Raw genomic sequence first — 17,425 nt, 5'->3', positions numbered from 1 at the left:
AGCGGCATTAGCCTGCCGCAATTAATGTTGTGCTATTATAAACAAAATTATATTAAAAAGATTAGTTTGTGTACATTTTCGAGTAATAATGGCACCCTTAATTCATCAAACAATGATTACATGATGGACAAGAGCAATATTATAGAGCATACATGATCAGCCACAGCATTAAAACTACCTGCTTAATACTGTGTAGGTCCCCCTCATGCCGCCAAAACGGCGCCAACCCGCATCTCAGAATAGCATTCCGAGATGACATATTTCTCGCCACAATTGTACAGAGCGGTCATCTGAGTTACCATAGACTTTGTCAGTTCGAACCAGTCTGGCCATTCTCTGTTGACATCTCTCATCAACAAGGCATTTCCGTCCACAGAACTGGACTCATTGGAAGTTTTTTGCTTGTGGCACCATTCGGAGTAAACTGTTGTGACTGTTATGTGTGAAAATCCCAGGGGATCAGCAGTTACAGAAATACTCAAACCAGCCTGTCTGGCACTAACAATTATCCATGCAATTATCTAATCAGCCAATCGTGTGGCACCAGTTCAGTGCATAAAATCATTCAGGTACGGGTCAGGAGCTTGAGTTCACATCAACCATCAGAATGGGGAAAGATGATCTCAGTGATTTGGACCGTGGCATGATTATTGGTGCCAGACTGAGTATGTCTGTAACTGCTGATCTCCTGGAATTTTCATGCACAACAGTCTCTAGAATTTACTCAGAATGGTGCCAAAAATTAAAAGTGACAGTTCTGTGGACAGAAATGCCTTGTTGATGAGAGAGGTCAACAGAGAATGGACAGACTGGTTCGAACTGACAAAGTCTACGGTAACTCAGATAACCACTCTGTACAAATCTGGTGAGAAGAATATGCTATGAATGTTATTCTGAGATGCTTGTTGGTGCTGTTTTGGTGGCACGAGGGGGACCTACACAATATTAGGCCGGTGGTTTTAATGTTGTGGCTGATTGGTGTATATACAGACGTATAGTGTGTAGTAGTCGAGCAAACTTTTTAGATTTTCCAAGAGCCAGTTTGCATGATTCCTTTAGTGAATCGGGTTCTAAAACTCAATTCGCAGTTCATAATAGTGAATCCCTTGCTTTTTACCACAGGCATGTGGTCATTCTCTGTGTCTGAACTGGCCGTTCCTGGTGTGGAGATTGGTCGTCTCTCGGCAACAGATGCAGATCTGGGAGAAAATGCTCGGATGGACTTTACGATCGTGGACGGAGAGGCAGGGGACACGTTCAACATAACCGGACTTAACCAAGAGGCTGTGATTTTGTTAAACAAGGTGGGAGTTGAGAATATGGATGTGGGTCATTTGAAACTTAAAGGGATAGTTCACCTAAAAATGAAAATTCTCTCATCATTTACTCACCCTCATGCCATTCCAAATGTGTATGACTCTCTTTCTTCTGCTGAACACAAGTGAAGATTTTTAGAAGAATATCTCAGCTTTGTAGGTCAATACAATGCAAGTGAATGGTGATCAGACCTTTGTAGCTCTGAAAATCACATAAAGGATACATAGAAGTAATCCATCCAATCCATCCAGTGGTTAAATCCATATCTACAGAAGCAATAGTGTGTAGTAGGTGTGGGTGAGAAACAGATCAAAATTACAGTCCTTTTTTTACTCTAAATCTCCACTTTCACTTTTACATCTGAAAGTCACATGTGGTACCTGTTTAGTATCACTTTCACATCTGAAAGTGAAAGTTAAAGTCGAGATTTAGAGTAAAAAAGGACTTAAATATTTCTCACCTAAACCTATTATATTGCTTCTGAAGATTTGGATTTAAACACTGGAGCCATATGGATTACTTTTATGTTTCCTTTATTTGATTTTTGGCATTATAAAGGTCTTATAAAGGCACCACCATTCACTTGCATTATATGGACCTACAAATCTGAGATATTCTTCCAAAAATCTTCACTTGTGTTCAGCAGAAGAAAGAAAGTCAAATGTGGGATGGCATGAGGGTGAGTAAATGATAAGAGAATTTTCATATTTGGGTGAACTATCCCTTTAAAAATCTAATGCCGTTTTTTTTCTGTTCTGGGGGGGGGGGTGGAATTGCGAAGGCAAGCAGCGCTATTGTTATTGCTCATACTTTTAAACAACCCTAACCCTAATTATTAAACTTCGGCACAGACTTCTTCGCATCACAAAATAAAAATCTCATAGACTAACAAGGGACAAACATATTGTAGAGATTTGGATGGGCTATTTTGACTTGGGCCAGGAAGAAACTATCTATAAATCAACATGCTAAAAACAACGTGCTAAAAGACAACAGAACACCCTAGCAACCACATAGCAACATGCTAAAAACCACTCATGTCCTTGCAAAAGCATAGCAACATGCTAAAAAAGCATCCTACAAAACACCCACCCAGAACAACTTAGCAACTGTATAGTAACATCCTGACAACCACCCAATGTATCCTAGTAACCACATAGCAGCAAGCTATAAACCACTAAGAACACCCTAGCAACAGCATAGCAATACCCTGGCAAACACCCACAACACCCTAGCATCGTGGCAACCACTTTCGCACAGGCAAGCACCTCTCACATTTTCCTCAGAAAATGTAAAAATCTGGTTGTATTTATTTTATATAGAGAGAGGATAGACTAAATACAGAAGGTGAGTGATTACAAGGAAAGAACGAAGTTATAACAGAATAAATGTAAAACGAGTTAAATTGACTCTGAGATCAAATGTAAATTAGGGTAATTCCGCACAGCAAACCTCTGCCAGCAAACTCACGTATTCGTGCAGGCGGAAATAAAACTTAACCTGCGCCACCCCCAAGAGACCCCACAGCGCACAAAGGCAGCGTTTATTCAAACTCAAACTTTGCAGGGATTGAAAATGTGTATTCACATAAAAGGATGGTAAGTCACACGGAACTAATTGAAAAGAGGCGAGTTTCCACCTTTTAGCAAATTCAAAATAAGCAAACTGGAAAATGAATAGCAAGCTATTTTCTGCCCTGATAAATGCTTATAAAGACAGATGTGTATGTGTGATCTTAAGTATCCGCTGGGCTCAATACTACTATCACAGGAATGTGTGCTATTAAAGACAAGGCTGGAACTAACACAAAAGGAGAGACACAGATAAAACAGAAAACAGGAAAGTGAAGGTTGCAAAGAACAAGCTAAATGAGTCAGATTCGGAGAGAGGAGGGAGGCGAATACGGAGAGCAAATTAGACTGCGAGGAAGAGTGCAGGGAGACTAATGCTGCTGAGTAACAGCGAGAAGAGACGAGCAGGGATGTTGATTAACATTTGGTTCTAACTCAAGTGACAGGGCTTTTCATCTGTGTGTTAGTAGTGCTCAACACTCCTAATGCCCTGCTGTAAAGCCCACTGCTACAGTACAGCAATACCACGCACACTCTTAGGGGCGATTGTAACAAAACATTTTTTGTTTTGTTACAATCTTCACATTTATCTCACAGACAGCTGCAAATCTATCTGACATTGTTTTGGTATAGAAAACATTTATCTGTGCCAAAAATAACTGTACCATTAATAGACGTATAATGACAACATACTTGTTGAAAATTTTTAATTTAAAGGTGTAATTTCTGCGCCAACAGCATCGGCAAACAGGAAGTTAAAATAATGACTGTTTTCAGATTCCAGAAAACTACCCCCTTCTTGCATTGGTTGGTTGCAACAGAAAATCCTGCCCCAAACTCACGACATTGGTTGAGCCAGTGTTGTTGTGTCATGCTGGATGGGCCATTTAAAGGGATATATCTCAGAATATCTCAGCTCTGTAGGTCCTTACATTGCAAGTGAATGGTGATCAGACATTTGTCGCTCCACAAATCACATAATGGAAACATAGAAGTAATTGATAAGACTCCAGTGGTTAAAGCCAAATCTTCAGAAGCGATATAAATGGTGAGGGTGAGAAACAGATAAAAATTAAAATCCTTTTTTTACTCTAAATCTCCACTTTCACCTTTACATCTAAAATTCGTATGTGGTGCCTGTTTAGGTTCACTTTCATACCTGAAAGTGAAAGTGGATATTTAGAATAAAAAAGGACTTAAATCACCATACCTATTATATTGCTTCTGAAGATATGGATTACTTTTTATGATTTTCGGAGCTATATTCACTTGCATTGTGAGGACCTACAGAGCTGAGATATTCCTCTAAAAATCTTTTTTTGTGTTCTGCTGAAGAAAGAAAGTCATACATATCTAGGATGGCATGAGGATGAGTAAATGATAAGATCATTTTCATTTTTGGGTGAACTATCCCTTTAAATGAACAGACGAATGTTTTGATAGTGCCACCAAGCAACAGTATTAACATTTTTAGGTAAAATCAACCTTCGAATGGCTTATAGTTGTCTCTGCATATTTAGATGGAATAGGAGAAAGTATTTTAATATCAAAAACATTACATACATCAGCTTTAAGCAATGTTAGTTGTTCAAATTTTCGGCCGGAACTTCAGCCGGACCAAAGGCCAGAACACACTCTTCGCAAGTATGTTAACGCAGACACTTCTGGCTAAGCAAGCTTGATTTTGTGCATAGTTGCATTCCAAAATGTGTCAGACCGCAAGTCATAACACAATACGAGTACACGTTGCATTCTCAACATTGCCACAAGGGGCACACTGTTTTCCTGAGCAACCACTGGGTTGCGCCATGATGATTCTAGTTGCCGGTTTTCTGTATCTGGTCTCAATACGCACTTTAAAAACTATCAAAACGAGTGATCAAGATGGAGAGCAACAACCATTCCCTATCTGTCACTCACTCGACGTTGGTGTCGATGTAGTGACACTAGGGGTCACTCTTGGGAGCCCGAGACACCTCTGGTCTTTGATAAAAGGCCAATGAAAATTGGCGAGTGGTATTTGCATGCCACTCCCCCGAACATACGGGTATAAAAGGAGCTGGTATGCAACCACTCATTCAGATTTTCTCTTCGGAGCCGAACGGTCATGCTCATTGAGCTGAATACTACTGTTCATTCACCTGCTGGATCTGACGGCGCATTTCAGCGGCTTCTCCCTCCTCTGCACTGGTGCACTGCAGAGAACGCCCCTGGGCGCTTCGGCAGAAAAACTAGAGAGTATATTTTCTGAAAGAGCATTTTTCCCCTCTAAAAGAGTATATATTTCTCTAAAAGAGCGCACACACGGAACGTCTTTTTAAAGACGCGTCTTTTTAAAGATGCTTTTCCGATTGTGTGTTATTCCTGGTTGTGCTCGTTATCTCTCGCCTTCTAACGGTCACGATCACTGTCTTTCGTGTCTGGGCACTGCTCACGCGGAGACAGCGTTCGTGGATGGTCACATTCTCATTGCGAGAATGTGTCCATGGCAACGTTGCGGTCGCGGCTCGCCTTCGTAAGGAAGCGAGCCACCCCAGAGGCTCCCGCCTCGGTCCTTTTACCCACGGGTTTGAGGCCAGCGCGGCTAGCACTGGGGGCGATTTGGGGACCCCAATGGGACCGCCTCCGCCGGGTATCCCCCCGCGGAACTCCCATCCCCCAGCACGCTCGTCTGCCCCGATCGGGCTTCCGGGTGAGTCCGCCGGCTCGTCTCACGGCGAGTTCGACCTCTTATTCGGAGCCCGCGAAAGTGATGAGCTCTCGAGCGCAGCATCGGAGAGCGGGCTCGTCCAGTCGGAGGCCTCGGCTGGGCTCCTCCCTTCGGGGTCGATCGCCCAGTCACAGGCTGACGCGGAGATGACGACATGCTTTCCCGGACAGCCGCGAGCGTCGGTTAGAGTGGATTTCACCGCTCTTCCCTGAACCCTCGCGGCTCTGTGATTGGTTCCTGGGCTCGCGGCGCCGCTCAAAGCCACGCCCCGCCCCGTTCCTTTCTTCCCGGAAGTGCATGAAGAGCTGACAAGATCGCGGGAGGCACCTTTTACTGCCCGGTCCCGATCTTTTCAGCTTCCCCGCTCTCACTACCCTCGATGGTGGGGCGGCCAAGGGTTATTCGGCAATCCCCCGGTGGATAAAGGCGCTCGCGGTGCACCTATGCCCGCAGAGCGCCGCCACCTGGCGTGGGTGCCCAAAGCCCCGTCCAAGGCCTGTAGGTTTACGTTGTCTCTGACGGTCGAAGCCTACGGCGCTGCTGGACAAGCCGCCTCCGCCCTGCACGCCATGGCTCTCCTGCAAGTCTGCCAAGGCGCTAAAGGAACTGCACGAGGGTAGTTCCGCCCCGGGATTGATGCAGGAACTGCGCGCGACGACCGACCTCGCTCTCCGAGCGACGGAGGTCACGGCACGGTCTCCCGGGCGGACGATGGCCACACTAGTGGTCCAGGAGCGCCACCTTTGGCTCAACCTGGTCAAGATGGGTGAGGCCAACAGGACACGATCCCTTGCTGCCCCCATTTTCCAGGCGGGCCTATTCGGCGACACTGTCGAGGACTTTGCCCAGCAGTTCTCGATGGTAGAGCAGTAGATGGGTGCTAGCCGGCTTGTCCTGCCCCGGCGTGGCTCAAGATCCCCCCATCTACTCATCGCCGAGGGCGTCCCCCTGCGGTGACTGCACCGGCTCCGCCGCAGCCCGCCCCTCCGGCCCGGCCCCGGCGTGGAGCCCACCGCAGGAAGCCGACGCCACCCGTCTCACAGCCGGCACCGAAGAACCCACGGAGGTCTTCGAAGCGCCCCTGAGACGGGCGACCCAGGGACAACGAAACCCGCTGCTCTGGAGCTGGTAAGCAGATCTTCTTTTTGTTACCTTTTGCATTTAATTGCGCTGCATGCCCAAGTGGCTGCAGTACTCAAGAGCTCCGCAAGAGTGGTTTCCTTGTTCCCTGGGTCACATATTCGGTGTGTACGGCTGGCATCACGACCACCGTCCACCACTCCATTTGGCAGGTTGGCGCTCCAGCGGCGGTCTCCCGCCCTGAGCGCCCAGCTGTGGCACAAATCTGCCCCCGATGTGACAGTCTCCAATGGTCATGAGGACAGGCCTCTTCCTCCCCCGTCCCAGGCTGTTCCGGGGGTGGTCACAAGGAGCCAGGTAAGTGCTTCGATGTCCTCTGACTCAGCACGGCCACGATGGGGTGTGGCACCTCAGGCTCCGCCCCGCCGCGAGGCCCCACCCGCCGGTACATCCGATGACGTTGTCCCTTTGGTCCCCCTTGCGCGGAACTCGGGTGCATGGCTTGCGCTTTCCAGTCCGTCGCGAGGGCTGGTCCGGACCGTCCGACTCGGCTGCACGATTCACTTCGCTGGGCATCCGCCCAGGTCCAGCGGTGTCCACTTCACCTTGGTGAAAGATGGAAACGCTGCTACCTTGCGCGGAGATCGCTACCCTCCTACGGAAGGACGCGATAGAACCTGTCCCTCCAGCCGAGATGAAGAGGGGGTTTTACAGCCCCTACTTCATTGTACCGAAAAAAGGCGGTGGGTTGCGGCCAATCTTGGACCTGCGAGTACTGAACCGGGCCTTACACAGACTCCCGTTCAAGATGCTGACGCAAAGACGCATTCTAGCGAGCGTCCGGCATCAAGATTGGTTCGCGGCGGTAGACCCGAAGGATGCATACTTTCACGTCTCGATCCTTCCTCGACACAGACCCTTCCTGCGGTTTGCGTTTGAGGGTCAGGCGTATCGGTACAAGTCCTCCCTTTCGGCCTGTCCCTGTCTCCTCGCGTCTTTACGAAGATCGCAGAGGCTGCCCTTGCCCCGTTAAGGGAGGTGGGCATTCGCATTCTCAACTATCTCGACGACTGGCTAATCCTAGCTCACTCTCGAGACGGGTTATGCGCACACAGGGACCTGGTGCTCTCACACCTCAGCCGACTAGGGCTTCGGGTCAGCTGGGAAAAGAGCAAGCTCCTCCCGGTTCAGAGCATCTCTTTTCTCGGTTTGGAGTTGGACTCAAGTCTCCTTGACGGCGCACCTTATGAACGAGCGCGCCCAGTCGGTGCTGGCCTGTTTGAAGGCGTTCAAACAGAAAACAGCGGTTCCACTGAAACATTTTCAGAGGCTCCTGGGGCATATGGCGTCCTCGGCGGTGGCCACCCCGCTCGGGTTGATGCATATGAGGCCGCTTCAGCACTGGCTCCAGACTCGAGTCCCGAGACGGGCATGGCGCCACGGGACACACCGCGTGGCCATTACACCGGTCTGTCACCGTCTTTTCAGCCCTTGGACCGACCTCTCGTTTCTACGAGCAGGTGTTCCTCTAGAACTGGTCTCCAGGCGCATCGTGGTCACGACAGACGCCTCCAAGACGGGCTGGGGCGCTGTTTGCAACGGGCACGCAGCCACCGGCCTCTGGACGGGTCCGCGGCTGCGTTGGCACATCAACTGCCTCGAGTTACTGGCAATTCTGCTCGCCCTGCGGAGGTTCCGGCCGTTGATCCAGGGCAAGCACGTGCTAGTTCGGACAGACAGCACGGCAGCGGTAGCATATGTCAACCGCCAAGGCGGTCTGCGCTCCCGCTGTATGTCACAACTCGCCCGCCGTCTCCTCCTCCGGAGTCAGCAGCACCTCAAGTCGCTGCGAGCCACTCATATCCCGGGCAACCTCAACGTTACAGCGGACGCGCTGTCACGGCAGGTTCCCTGCAGGGGAGAGTGGAGACTCCACCTTCAGGTGGTCCAGCTGATTTGGAGTCGATTCAGTCAGGCACAGGTGCACCTGTTCGCCTCCCAAGAATCCTCCCACTGCCCGCTCTGGTACGCCCTCACCGAGGCCTTCCTCGGCATAGACGCGCTGGCACAGCTGGTCCCCTGGCATTCGCAAATATGCGTTTTCCCCAGTGAGCCTGCTCGCACAGACCCTGTGCAAGGTCAGGGAGGACGAGGAGAAGGTCGTCCTGGTAAGCACCCTACTGGCCCGCCCAGACGTGGTGCTCGGACCTCACGCTCCTCGTGACAGCTCCCCCGGGCAAATTCCCCTGAGAAAGGCCCTTCTTTCTCAGGGAAGGGGCACCATTCGGCACCCGCGCCCAGACCTCTGGAATCTCCATGTCTGGCCCCTGGACGGGACGCGGAAGACCTAAGCCGTCTCCCACCTGCGGTGGTAGACACATTCACTCAGGCTAGGGCTCCCTCTACGAGGCGCCTGTATGCCTTTAAGTGGTGTCTGTTCGCTAAGTGGTGTTCTTCCCATCAGGAAGACCCCCAGAGGTGCGCAGTCAGATCAGTGCTTTCCTTCCTGCAAGAGAGGTTGGAAGGGAGGCTGTCCCCTTCCACCTTGAAGGTGTACGTTGCTGCCATAGCAGCACGCCATGACGCAGTCGACGGTGAGTCCTTAGGGAAGCATGATCTGATCATCAGGTTCCTAAGAGGCGCCAGGAGGCTGAATCCCTCCAGGCCACGCCTTGTTCCCTCATCGGACCTCTGTAGTTTTTCAGGGTCTACAGAGAGCCCCCTTTGAGTTTTGCAGTCAGCCGGGCTTAAGGCACTCTCCTTGAAGACTGCCCTCCTGACTGCGCTCACTTCCATCAAGAGGGTAGGTGACCTGCAAGCATTCTCTGTCAGCGAAATGTGCCTGGAGTTCGGTCCGGGCTATTCTCACGTGATCCTGAGACCCCCGACCGGGCTATGTGCCCAAGGTTCCCACCACTCCTTTTAGAGACCAGGTGGTGAACCTGCAAGCGCTGCCCCAGGAGGAGGCAGACCCAGCCCTGGCGTTGCTGTGTCCGGTGCGCGCTTTGCGCATCTATTTGGATCGCACGCAGAGCTTTAGACTCTCTGAGCAGCTCTTTGTCTGCTTCGGTGCACAGCGGAAAGGAAGTGCTGTCTCCAAGCAGAGGATCGCCCACTGGCTTGTTGATGCCATATCTATGGCATATCTCGCCCAAGACATGCCGCCCCCGGTAGGGCTACGGGCCCATTCTACCAGGGGTGTGGCGGCTTCTTGGGCTCTGGCCAGAGGTGCCTCTCTAACAGACATTTGTAGAGCAGCGGGCTGGGCAACACCCAACACCTTTGCAAGGTTCTACAACCTCCGGGTGGAACCGGTTTCGTCCCAGGTAGTGGCACGCAACACAAGCGGATAAGCCCGGGATAGCCGGCCGGGTGTATCGCTTGCACATAGCGCCTTCCACCTCCTTTTGAGCTGAAGACGTGCGCTGTTAATTCCCAGTAGTGTTCACAAAGGTTGTTCCCTGGTTGACTTCCTCCGAGCCCTGTGGCAGTCGAGTTTTCGGAGAGACTCGCTGCCGGCCCAGTACACGCGCTAACTAAGAGCCCGGTTCTGGGGTAGGTGCTCCGCATGTGGCGGTTCCCTGTAAGGCTAACCCCATGCGATCTATATCTTCCGCTAGTTCGTTTCCCTACTGGCAAACTGCGTCTTCCTTGGGCAGAGCCCCTCAGTCTCCATGTTGTAGTAACTCCTCCCCCATTGGGTAGGATCTACCTTGAAGGCTCTCCACATGGTTGGAAAGACCATGTGATGTATTCTTCCACTTAAATATCCCCCCTCTCTTGGGGCGAGGTGTGGTCTCCGCGGTGTCCTCCCCTTGGGAGGGACACCCCCCGACTAGACCTGGCGGCCCAGTCGGATAATCCCCCTTCTTTTTAGGGAGTGGAAAAAGAGAAGGGGAAAGAGGCCATGACTGGGTTAAGCCTGTCTCTATCTCTGGGTAGTCGACTTGTCCCCAAAAAGGGCCGTTCGACACTCATAACTGTGTTGGGGGAGGTTACGTGTCGACCTGGTGTGCTGGCTATGAGGCACACAGCAAGTCTGCCCACCACACACCGCCAGTTCACGTAACACAGTTCAGCCTTGTGGCGTTTTGTATAGGGACCCCTAGTGTCACTACATCGACACCAACGTCGAGTGAGTGACAGATAGGGAACGTCATGGTTACTGGTGTAACCTCCGTTCCCTGATGGAGGGAACGAGACGTTGGTCCCTCCTGCCACAACGCTGAACTACCCGCTGAAATGGCCGGACCTTATATCGGCTCCTCAGCGTAAAACCTGAATGAGTGGTTGCATACCAGCTCCTTTTATACCCGTATGTTCGGGGGAGTGGCATGCAAATACCACTCGCCAATTTTCATTGGCCTTTTATCAAAGACCAGAGGTGTCTCGGGCTCCCAAGAGTGACCCCTAGTGTCACTACATCGACACCAACGTCTCGTTCCCTCCATCAGGGAACGGAGGTTACACCAGTAACCATGACGTTTATGTTTTTTTGGAGGAAAAATTCATTTGTGCTGTTATTGACTGTCATAATAACTCAAAATAGTTATTGATATCAACATAACTATCCTCGGACCATCACTCAATGTCATTTACACTCAGTGAGGCACTGTCAATAAAAAAAACGGTCATCTCGACTCTGTAAAGTTGGCAATGCGCTGGCCAAGTGCTCGCATCTGTGTACGCATACTTGCATGAAGTATGTTTCTGACCTTAGCCAATGAAATTGACATGACCCTTCTTTCTAAAACCTAGCCCTCCAAAGTTACTGTTGTAATCCAAGTGTTAACAGAATGTCGTCTCAGTGTCGTCAAATGCTACAGCAGCAAAATAGCATTCTCGCACAACAAACTAAGGCCAGGAACATCTTTATGCAAGTACACACACTGAGAAAAAAGTATTTTGTGATGTACAGTAAATATAGCAGAAAAGGTTATAGTACTTTCTTCACTGAATAAGTTAAAGTGTAAACTTTTCAAATTAAGTAAATTCTACATTTGTTTTAATTCGAACATGTTGAAATTATTGCTGTAGCTTATAAGTAAATATTGTTTATTATTCTTTGTTATCTTTACAATGCGTCATCATGTAAAAAAACTGAAAGTAGAAAACCTTGTCATAATTATTTGCTAATTTCAGTAACTTTCACTTGTAAATAAAATAAGTAAAGTTTACTTAACTTTTCGAAGCTGTTGTTCATTAAACTTTCCAGTGGAGTGCTCCTGTGAGTCATGTGGTACAAAGTTTTACGTGCTAATAATGGAAGTTCAAAATGTGGAATGTACTAGTAAAATTTAAATTTTAATTTTAATTTTACTATGTTTGTTTAAATACCATGTACATCAGATTTGTTAGTAAGTTACAGAAATTTTCTCACTCACTTCAATCAGTATTATGTCATGATATTAAGTCAATTTTACTTAAAATTTACTTTAAAATTGTTTTAATACAAAATGTAATTAAATTTTATTTTATTTTTTTCAGTGCAGTTGTAAGTGTTTGGTCAATGCATTGCCAATGTGCAGCCCGGTTGAACATGCTAAATGTGCGTTCATGCATTATTGTGGTGGTAACAAATCTCAGAACTCAAGGGGGAGATAGAGTTACCTTCAAAAGTTTGTGCCATTAAACTGGATGTGTTACTGCTCAGATACATTGCTATAATTAAATTGACTTTACCATATTTTCAGCAATATTCTCTTTAAACTGTTGCCCCACCATGACAGTAATTGGCTTGAAAGCAAAAACTCAAAGTAGAAAGGGAAAGTTCACACTTATGTCCACTATAGCACCTATTGCGGCAACGTTAAGAATGCAACATGTATGATTGCTATCTGACACATTTTGGAACGCAACAATACACAAAATCAAGTTTGCGTAGCTGAAAGCGTCTGCATTCACATGCTTGCAAAGAGTATGTTTCGGCCTTAACAACTGACAACTACTTATTAAGGTGATTTGAATGATGTACAATCACACTCACAGCTTCCTGCTGCCTATATATATAAGCTTCCCTGTAAATGTGAACAATGATTGACAACCAGAAAGAGGCTCAAAGTCTTCTAACCAAAGAATCTGACTGCAGCCCACAATCACATTTTTCTTTGACCAGCACTGCAACAAAGACAGGTGTGATATTTCAGAACACATAATTCAGTGATATCTGTCATGTTATAAGGACATTTTCTGCATGTCATTTCACAGTCCACAGGTTCTGGAAGAGTTATTGATGTTATGATAACTACTGTACATACATGACCAAAAACAAATGATACCAGAAAAGCAAGCCCTGAAGTTGTTTATCATTTAAAGGGTTGAAAACCAGACATATATTTTTCACAGTCACTTTTTTTTCCCACTGAGGTGCAGAGATTAAAAAGAGTTGTACGTGGGAGTTTCAACATTACACTGAAATGAAGAGAAATGTTTGAGCAACTTCCTGTTGCAAAAAGTAGAATATAAAGAATGATGTTATATGTGGGTTTCACTAAATGTGTTTTTTATGAAGATGTGGTTTTTATTTGAACACTAGGCTGTGGACTATGAGAGACACAGTACATACTCTCTCGCAGTGGAGGTGCAGAATCCAAACGTGGACTCACGGTTTCTCAGGCGGGGTCCGTTTAAGGATCGCGCTATGGTGCGCATCACGGTTCTCAATGCAGACGAGCCGCCGCGGTTCTCCCGCTCTCGGTACCGCCTGGATGTGTCGGAAAACTGCCCTCCGGCATGTGTGGTAGGGAGAGTGGCCGCTGTGGACCCGGATACTGGCCTCAGTCACAATATAAAGTAAACATTTTCAGACTGTTTCTAGTCTTGCTTTTATCTTGTTGACGTGACGCTCATTTTTTGTCCAGATCTATTGTTAAATAATAATAATAATAATTAAAATGCAATTCACACAAATTATTTGAACACACCTCTTCCATTGTGAGTTTAAAGGCACTTTGATATTTTTTCTGGGGTTTAAAGTAAAAAATGTCTAAGTGGTGTAACCGTACAGAGACAGTAAAAAAAAAATACAAATTTGGCGGAAGTAGTTTAGTTAATCTTTTAATTTTACATCTATTTACAAAAAAAAAAAAAAAAAAAGCAGTGAATCATTTTATATATATATATATTTTACCACTATATTATATATATATATAATATAGTGGTGGTGGCGTAGTGGGCTAAAGCACATAACTGGTAATCAGAAGGTTGCTGTTTCAATCCCCACAGCCACAACCATTGTGTCCTTGAGCAAGGCACTTAACTCCAGGTTGCTCTGGGGGTATTGTCCCTGTAATAAGTGCACTGTAAATCGCTTTGGATTAAAGCGTCTGCCAAATGCATAAATGTAATATATATATATATATATATATTTGAAAACAAGACTTAATATGTCATGCCACTCTGTTTCTCAAGTTTTTTATTTGTACTTTTTTTTTGTAGTATGATTGTTGTAAAAAAAAATTCCTTTAAAAATATGTTGAAATTAGTTAAGTTGTGGATACTCATTTATTCAGTGTGCACGGAAAGTATTTTAATACATTTTAATTCATGGTTACACCACTTGACATTTATAAGCTAGTCTTTTTTTTTTAATTATTATTTGGAGAAAATGTTATTAATGTTTTATCAAAAATGTGTGAAACCAACATAGACACAAATATAAAATTGATATGAACTAGACACGTGTGTTTTAAACTAGATATTTAAAATATTTCTGATTTAATCACCTCAAACAACCTTATTCGTCAATGACCCATCCACATGTATTTGGGTGAATCTTACGAAAAAAATGTCCAGGTCACATTTCACCTTATTATATTTTGCATAAAGAAAATTATGTATAATTTTTTGACCATTAAGCTTTTGCATTCTAATTCTAATTAGATTATCATTACGGCAATGCAGTAATTTTTGCACAGTATAAATGTGCTTGTTTATGAAAATAAAGACGAAATGGGTCCGAAGTTAAATCATGATACCAAAATTGTACTTTTGTGGCTTTAATCTACATGTCTTTTAGCTTTGAGGTTATCTATATTAGCCTTTAGCATATATACACATAACATTTTTTATTTGTCTTTCTCTTTTAGAAAATGAACCTAAAATACTGACAACTCATCCTGTACTCAGGGGCGTGTACAAAGTTACAAAACTTTTTTGGGGGGGTGGGGGCTCTTGAATATGTTTCTTCCAAACTTTCAGTTTCAATAGGAAATGGGTCAACACATGAAAGAAAACTGCACATCAAGTGATTTCATCTGGCCAAATAGGCCTATATTTCTATCATATACTATATAAATAAATTATATTATATTTCATTTCTTTTTTCTTTTGATTTTGGGTTGAAATGTCACATATGTGTTCTTGACAGGTTTTGTGAGATTCACCCATAGAGCACACAGTTTCTGTGTCTGAAACAGAAAGTGTGTGGGCTGTTTTCACTCAGTCCGCCCCGTTTCACTTGCTTAACTGGGTTATTGACTTGAAATGACTCACTCTTTCTTTTTTTCTTTAATCTCTCTGACCTCTTTCCTCTGTTTCTGTGTCTCTCCCTCTTTTTCTCTCCTTCTCTTCGCAGGTACTCAATTGATCCTGAGTCAGACCCTGAAGCGCTGTTCCGCATCGCCTCTGACAACGGTCTCATTACCACGGCAATGGAATTGGATCGGGAACAGGAGCAATGGCATAATATCACTGTCATCGCTACACAGAGAGGTACCAGGCCTCCATGCCTCCACTCTTAAAGGGACATTGCGTCATTTCTGAGACCTCGACAATTTCACACGGGTAGCAGCATGTAATCGGGCAACAGGAAAGCTATTACTTCTCCATCGGCCTTGGACTTGAGCGCTCTTGGCTGAGACACACAAACAGAAATTGAAGAGAAAAGGATATCAAAATGAAAACTCAAATTGCTTTTGAAACTCAGGCACTGATAGTTTTTACTTTGGAAATGGGTCCACCCAAACTCAAAGTCACAGGTTTTCATTTTTAGAACAGTGGTCCCCATTGGTCCAAATAAAACACTATCCTGCATTAAGCTCATGTTCAATAATTACTTTCTTATTAGACACACACTTTGCAAAGACATGAGTATGTTGCAAAATAATTTTCCTAATTAGTATTTTCTTGTCTTGTTTCCAAGTAAAAATATCTAAACATTCTTAAAACAAGATAAATTTACTTAAGAAGCAAAAGGAAAAAAAAATTTTGTTTCAGCAAGAAAATTATTTTTTTGCAATGTGAGAAGCAAAATGGCATGAATGGCATGTTCTCAGAGGAAATGTTTTCTATTTTTCTTACCCACAGAATATAATTTGTTCTCTCAAAACAAGTCGTCATATGATAGTAGTAAGCATTATCAGTAACACTTTACAATAAGGTTCCATTCGTTACCATTAGTTAATTTATTAGGTATCATTAACTAATGTTAACAAATACATCTTTTGATTTTAAAAATTTATTAATATACTGTTTGTTGAAATTAAAATTAACCAACATTTATAAATGCTTTTAAAGTATTATTCATTGTTAGTAAATGTTAACAAATGGAACTTCATTGTAAAGTGTTACCGCATTATCTTATGTAATTTTGCTTCTCAGGAACAGTAAATGTAAATGTTGTTTTAAAGATACTTAATTAGAAAAGGTTTTCTGTGGTGTCTGATAAGTGTCACTCCGTAAAGTCTTTTTCCTGTATATTGTTATATTCAAAATGTCAGATGAACAAAGTATGCCATTTCTGGTCATGATGTAACATTATGTCCCAAAAGATCGAAGACCATATGGAAACATATTGCATAGTTTCTATTTCATGGTCAGTAAGATTCAGCTGATCTACTTGTGCTTTAAAAGCTTTTCGTTTTTAACTTTCTCCTCTTTCTTTTGGAAATGTTATTGTATGTTACTCACAGTGCTCTCTTCAATAGACAGCCCCAACCAAGTAACCAGGGTAGCAGTTGCCATAGAGACACTGGACCTCAATGACAACGCCCCCGAACTGGACCGTCAATACAACACCGCTGTGTGTGACTCCAGCACTGCCGGACAGGTCAGTCCGTTTGACCATTCATTTTACCATAAATGATTTTTGACCCTGTAAGGCCTGCAACCGAGGGAGTCTAATACAGCATATTCTTGCATAGTTAGACTTTTGACTATTAGCATAAAGTCTGGTCCACTTTGCAGCTTATTCTGGCTAAAAACCACCCATTTAGACACAAAGGGACCATCAGACCTCATGTTGTGTTTTTACGTGCCGTTTAGGGTTTATCTGAAGTAGTTGATACCACAATAATGGAATGGCATGGAGAAAACTCATTCAAATTCTTAACCCTCCTATGGTATTCAAAAATGGCACCTTCCTTTGGTATTCACGGTCATTTTTGACCAAAAGGTTTAGATGTGTAACCTTCTTTTTTTTTTTTTTTTATGATGATGATGATGATGATAATGTTACCATTTTTATTCCCTGAAGTAAGAACAATAAAATTATGCATTTCTTTTGGGAGTTTATGCAATTTTTTTATGCTATTTTTTATTTTATTTACATTACATGACATTATTTACATTATTTTACCATTAATTTGCATATACAAATAAGGAAATTTTGGAACAAAATTTAGAACCTACACTTCAGTAAGTTTAAACATGAAGAAAATATGAGAATGTGACATAAATTGGAGGTAGATTGCTGCTATCTGGTGAACAAAATATAAATAACATGACTTGAAAACCATGTCATGCCAGT

At 44.8% G+C, this 17,425-nt stretch overlaps 1 protein-coding gene across 2 annotated transcripts in view; it reads left to right on the top strand.

Annotated features, from left to right (window-relative positions):
* Window positions 1-17,425, top strand: part of LOC127418737 (cadherin-11-like) — a 115,337-nt gene that overhangs the window by 76,419 nt on the left and 21,493 nt on the right. For both annotated transcript variants that reach the window (XM_051659500.1, XM_051659499.1), the window contains exons 6-9: window positions 1,123-1,304; window positions 13,214-13,470; window positions 15,254-15,390; window positions 16,605-16,726. In XM_051659500.1, the coding sequence (XP_051515460.1) occupies window positions 1,123-1,304; window positions 13,214-13,470; window positions 15,254-15,390; window positions 16,605-16,726 (698 nt within the window). The remainder of the gene's footprint in view (window positions 1-1,122; window positions 1,305-13,213; window positions 13,471-15,253; window positions 15,391-16,604; window positions 16,727-17,425) is intronic.

This window comes from Myxocyprinus asiaticus, chromosome 28, assembly GCF_019703515.2.
Source record: "Myxocyprinus asiaticus isolate MX2 ecotype Aquarium Trade chromosome 28, UBuf_Myxa_2, whole genome shotgun sequence".
Taxonomy (NCBI): Eukaryota; Metazoa; Chordata; class Actinopteri; order Cypriniformes; family Catostomidae; genus Myxocyprinus; species Myxocyprinus asiaticus.
The sequence above is the reverse complement of the archived record's forward strand: the minus strand, read 5'-3'. Positions and strand labels throughout refer to the sequence as shown.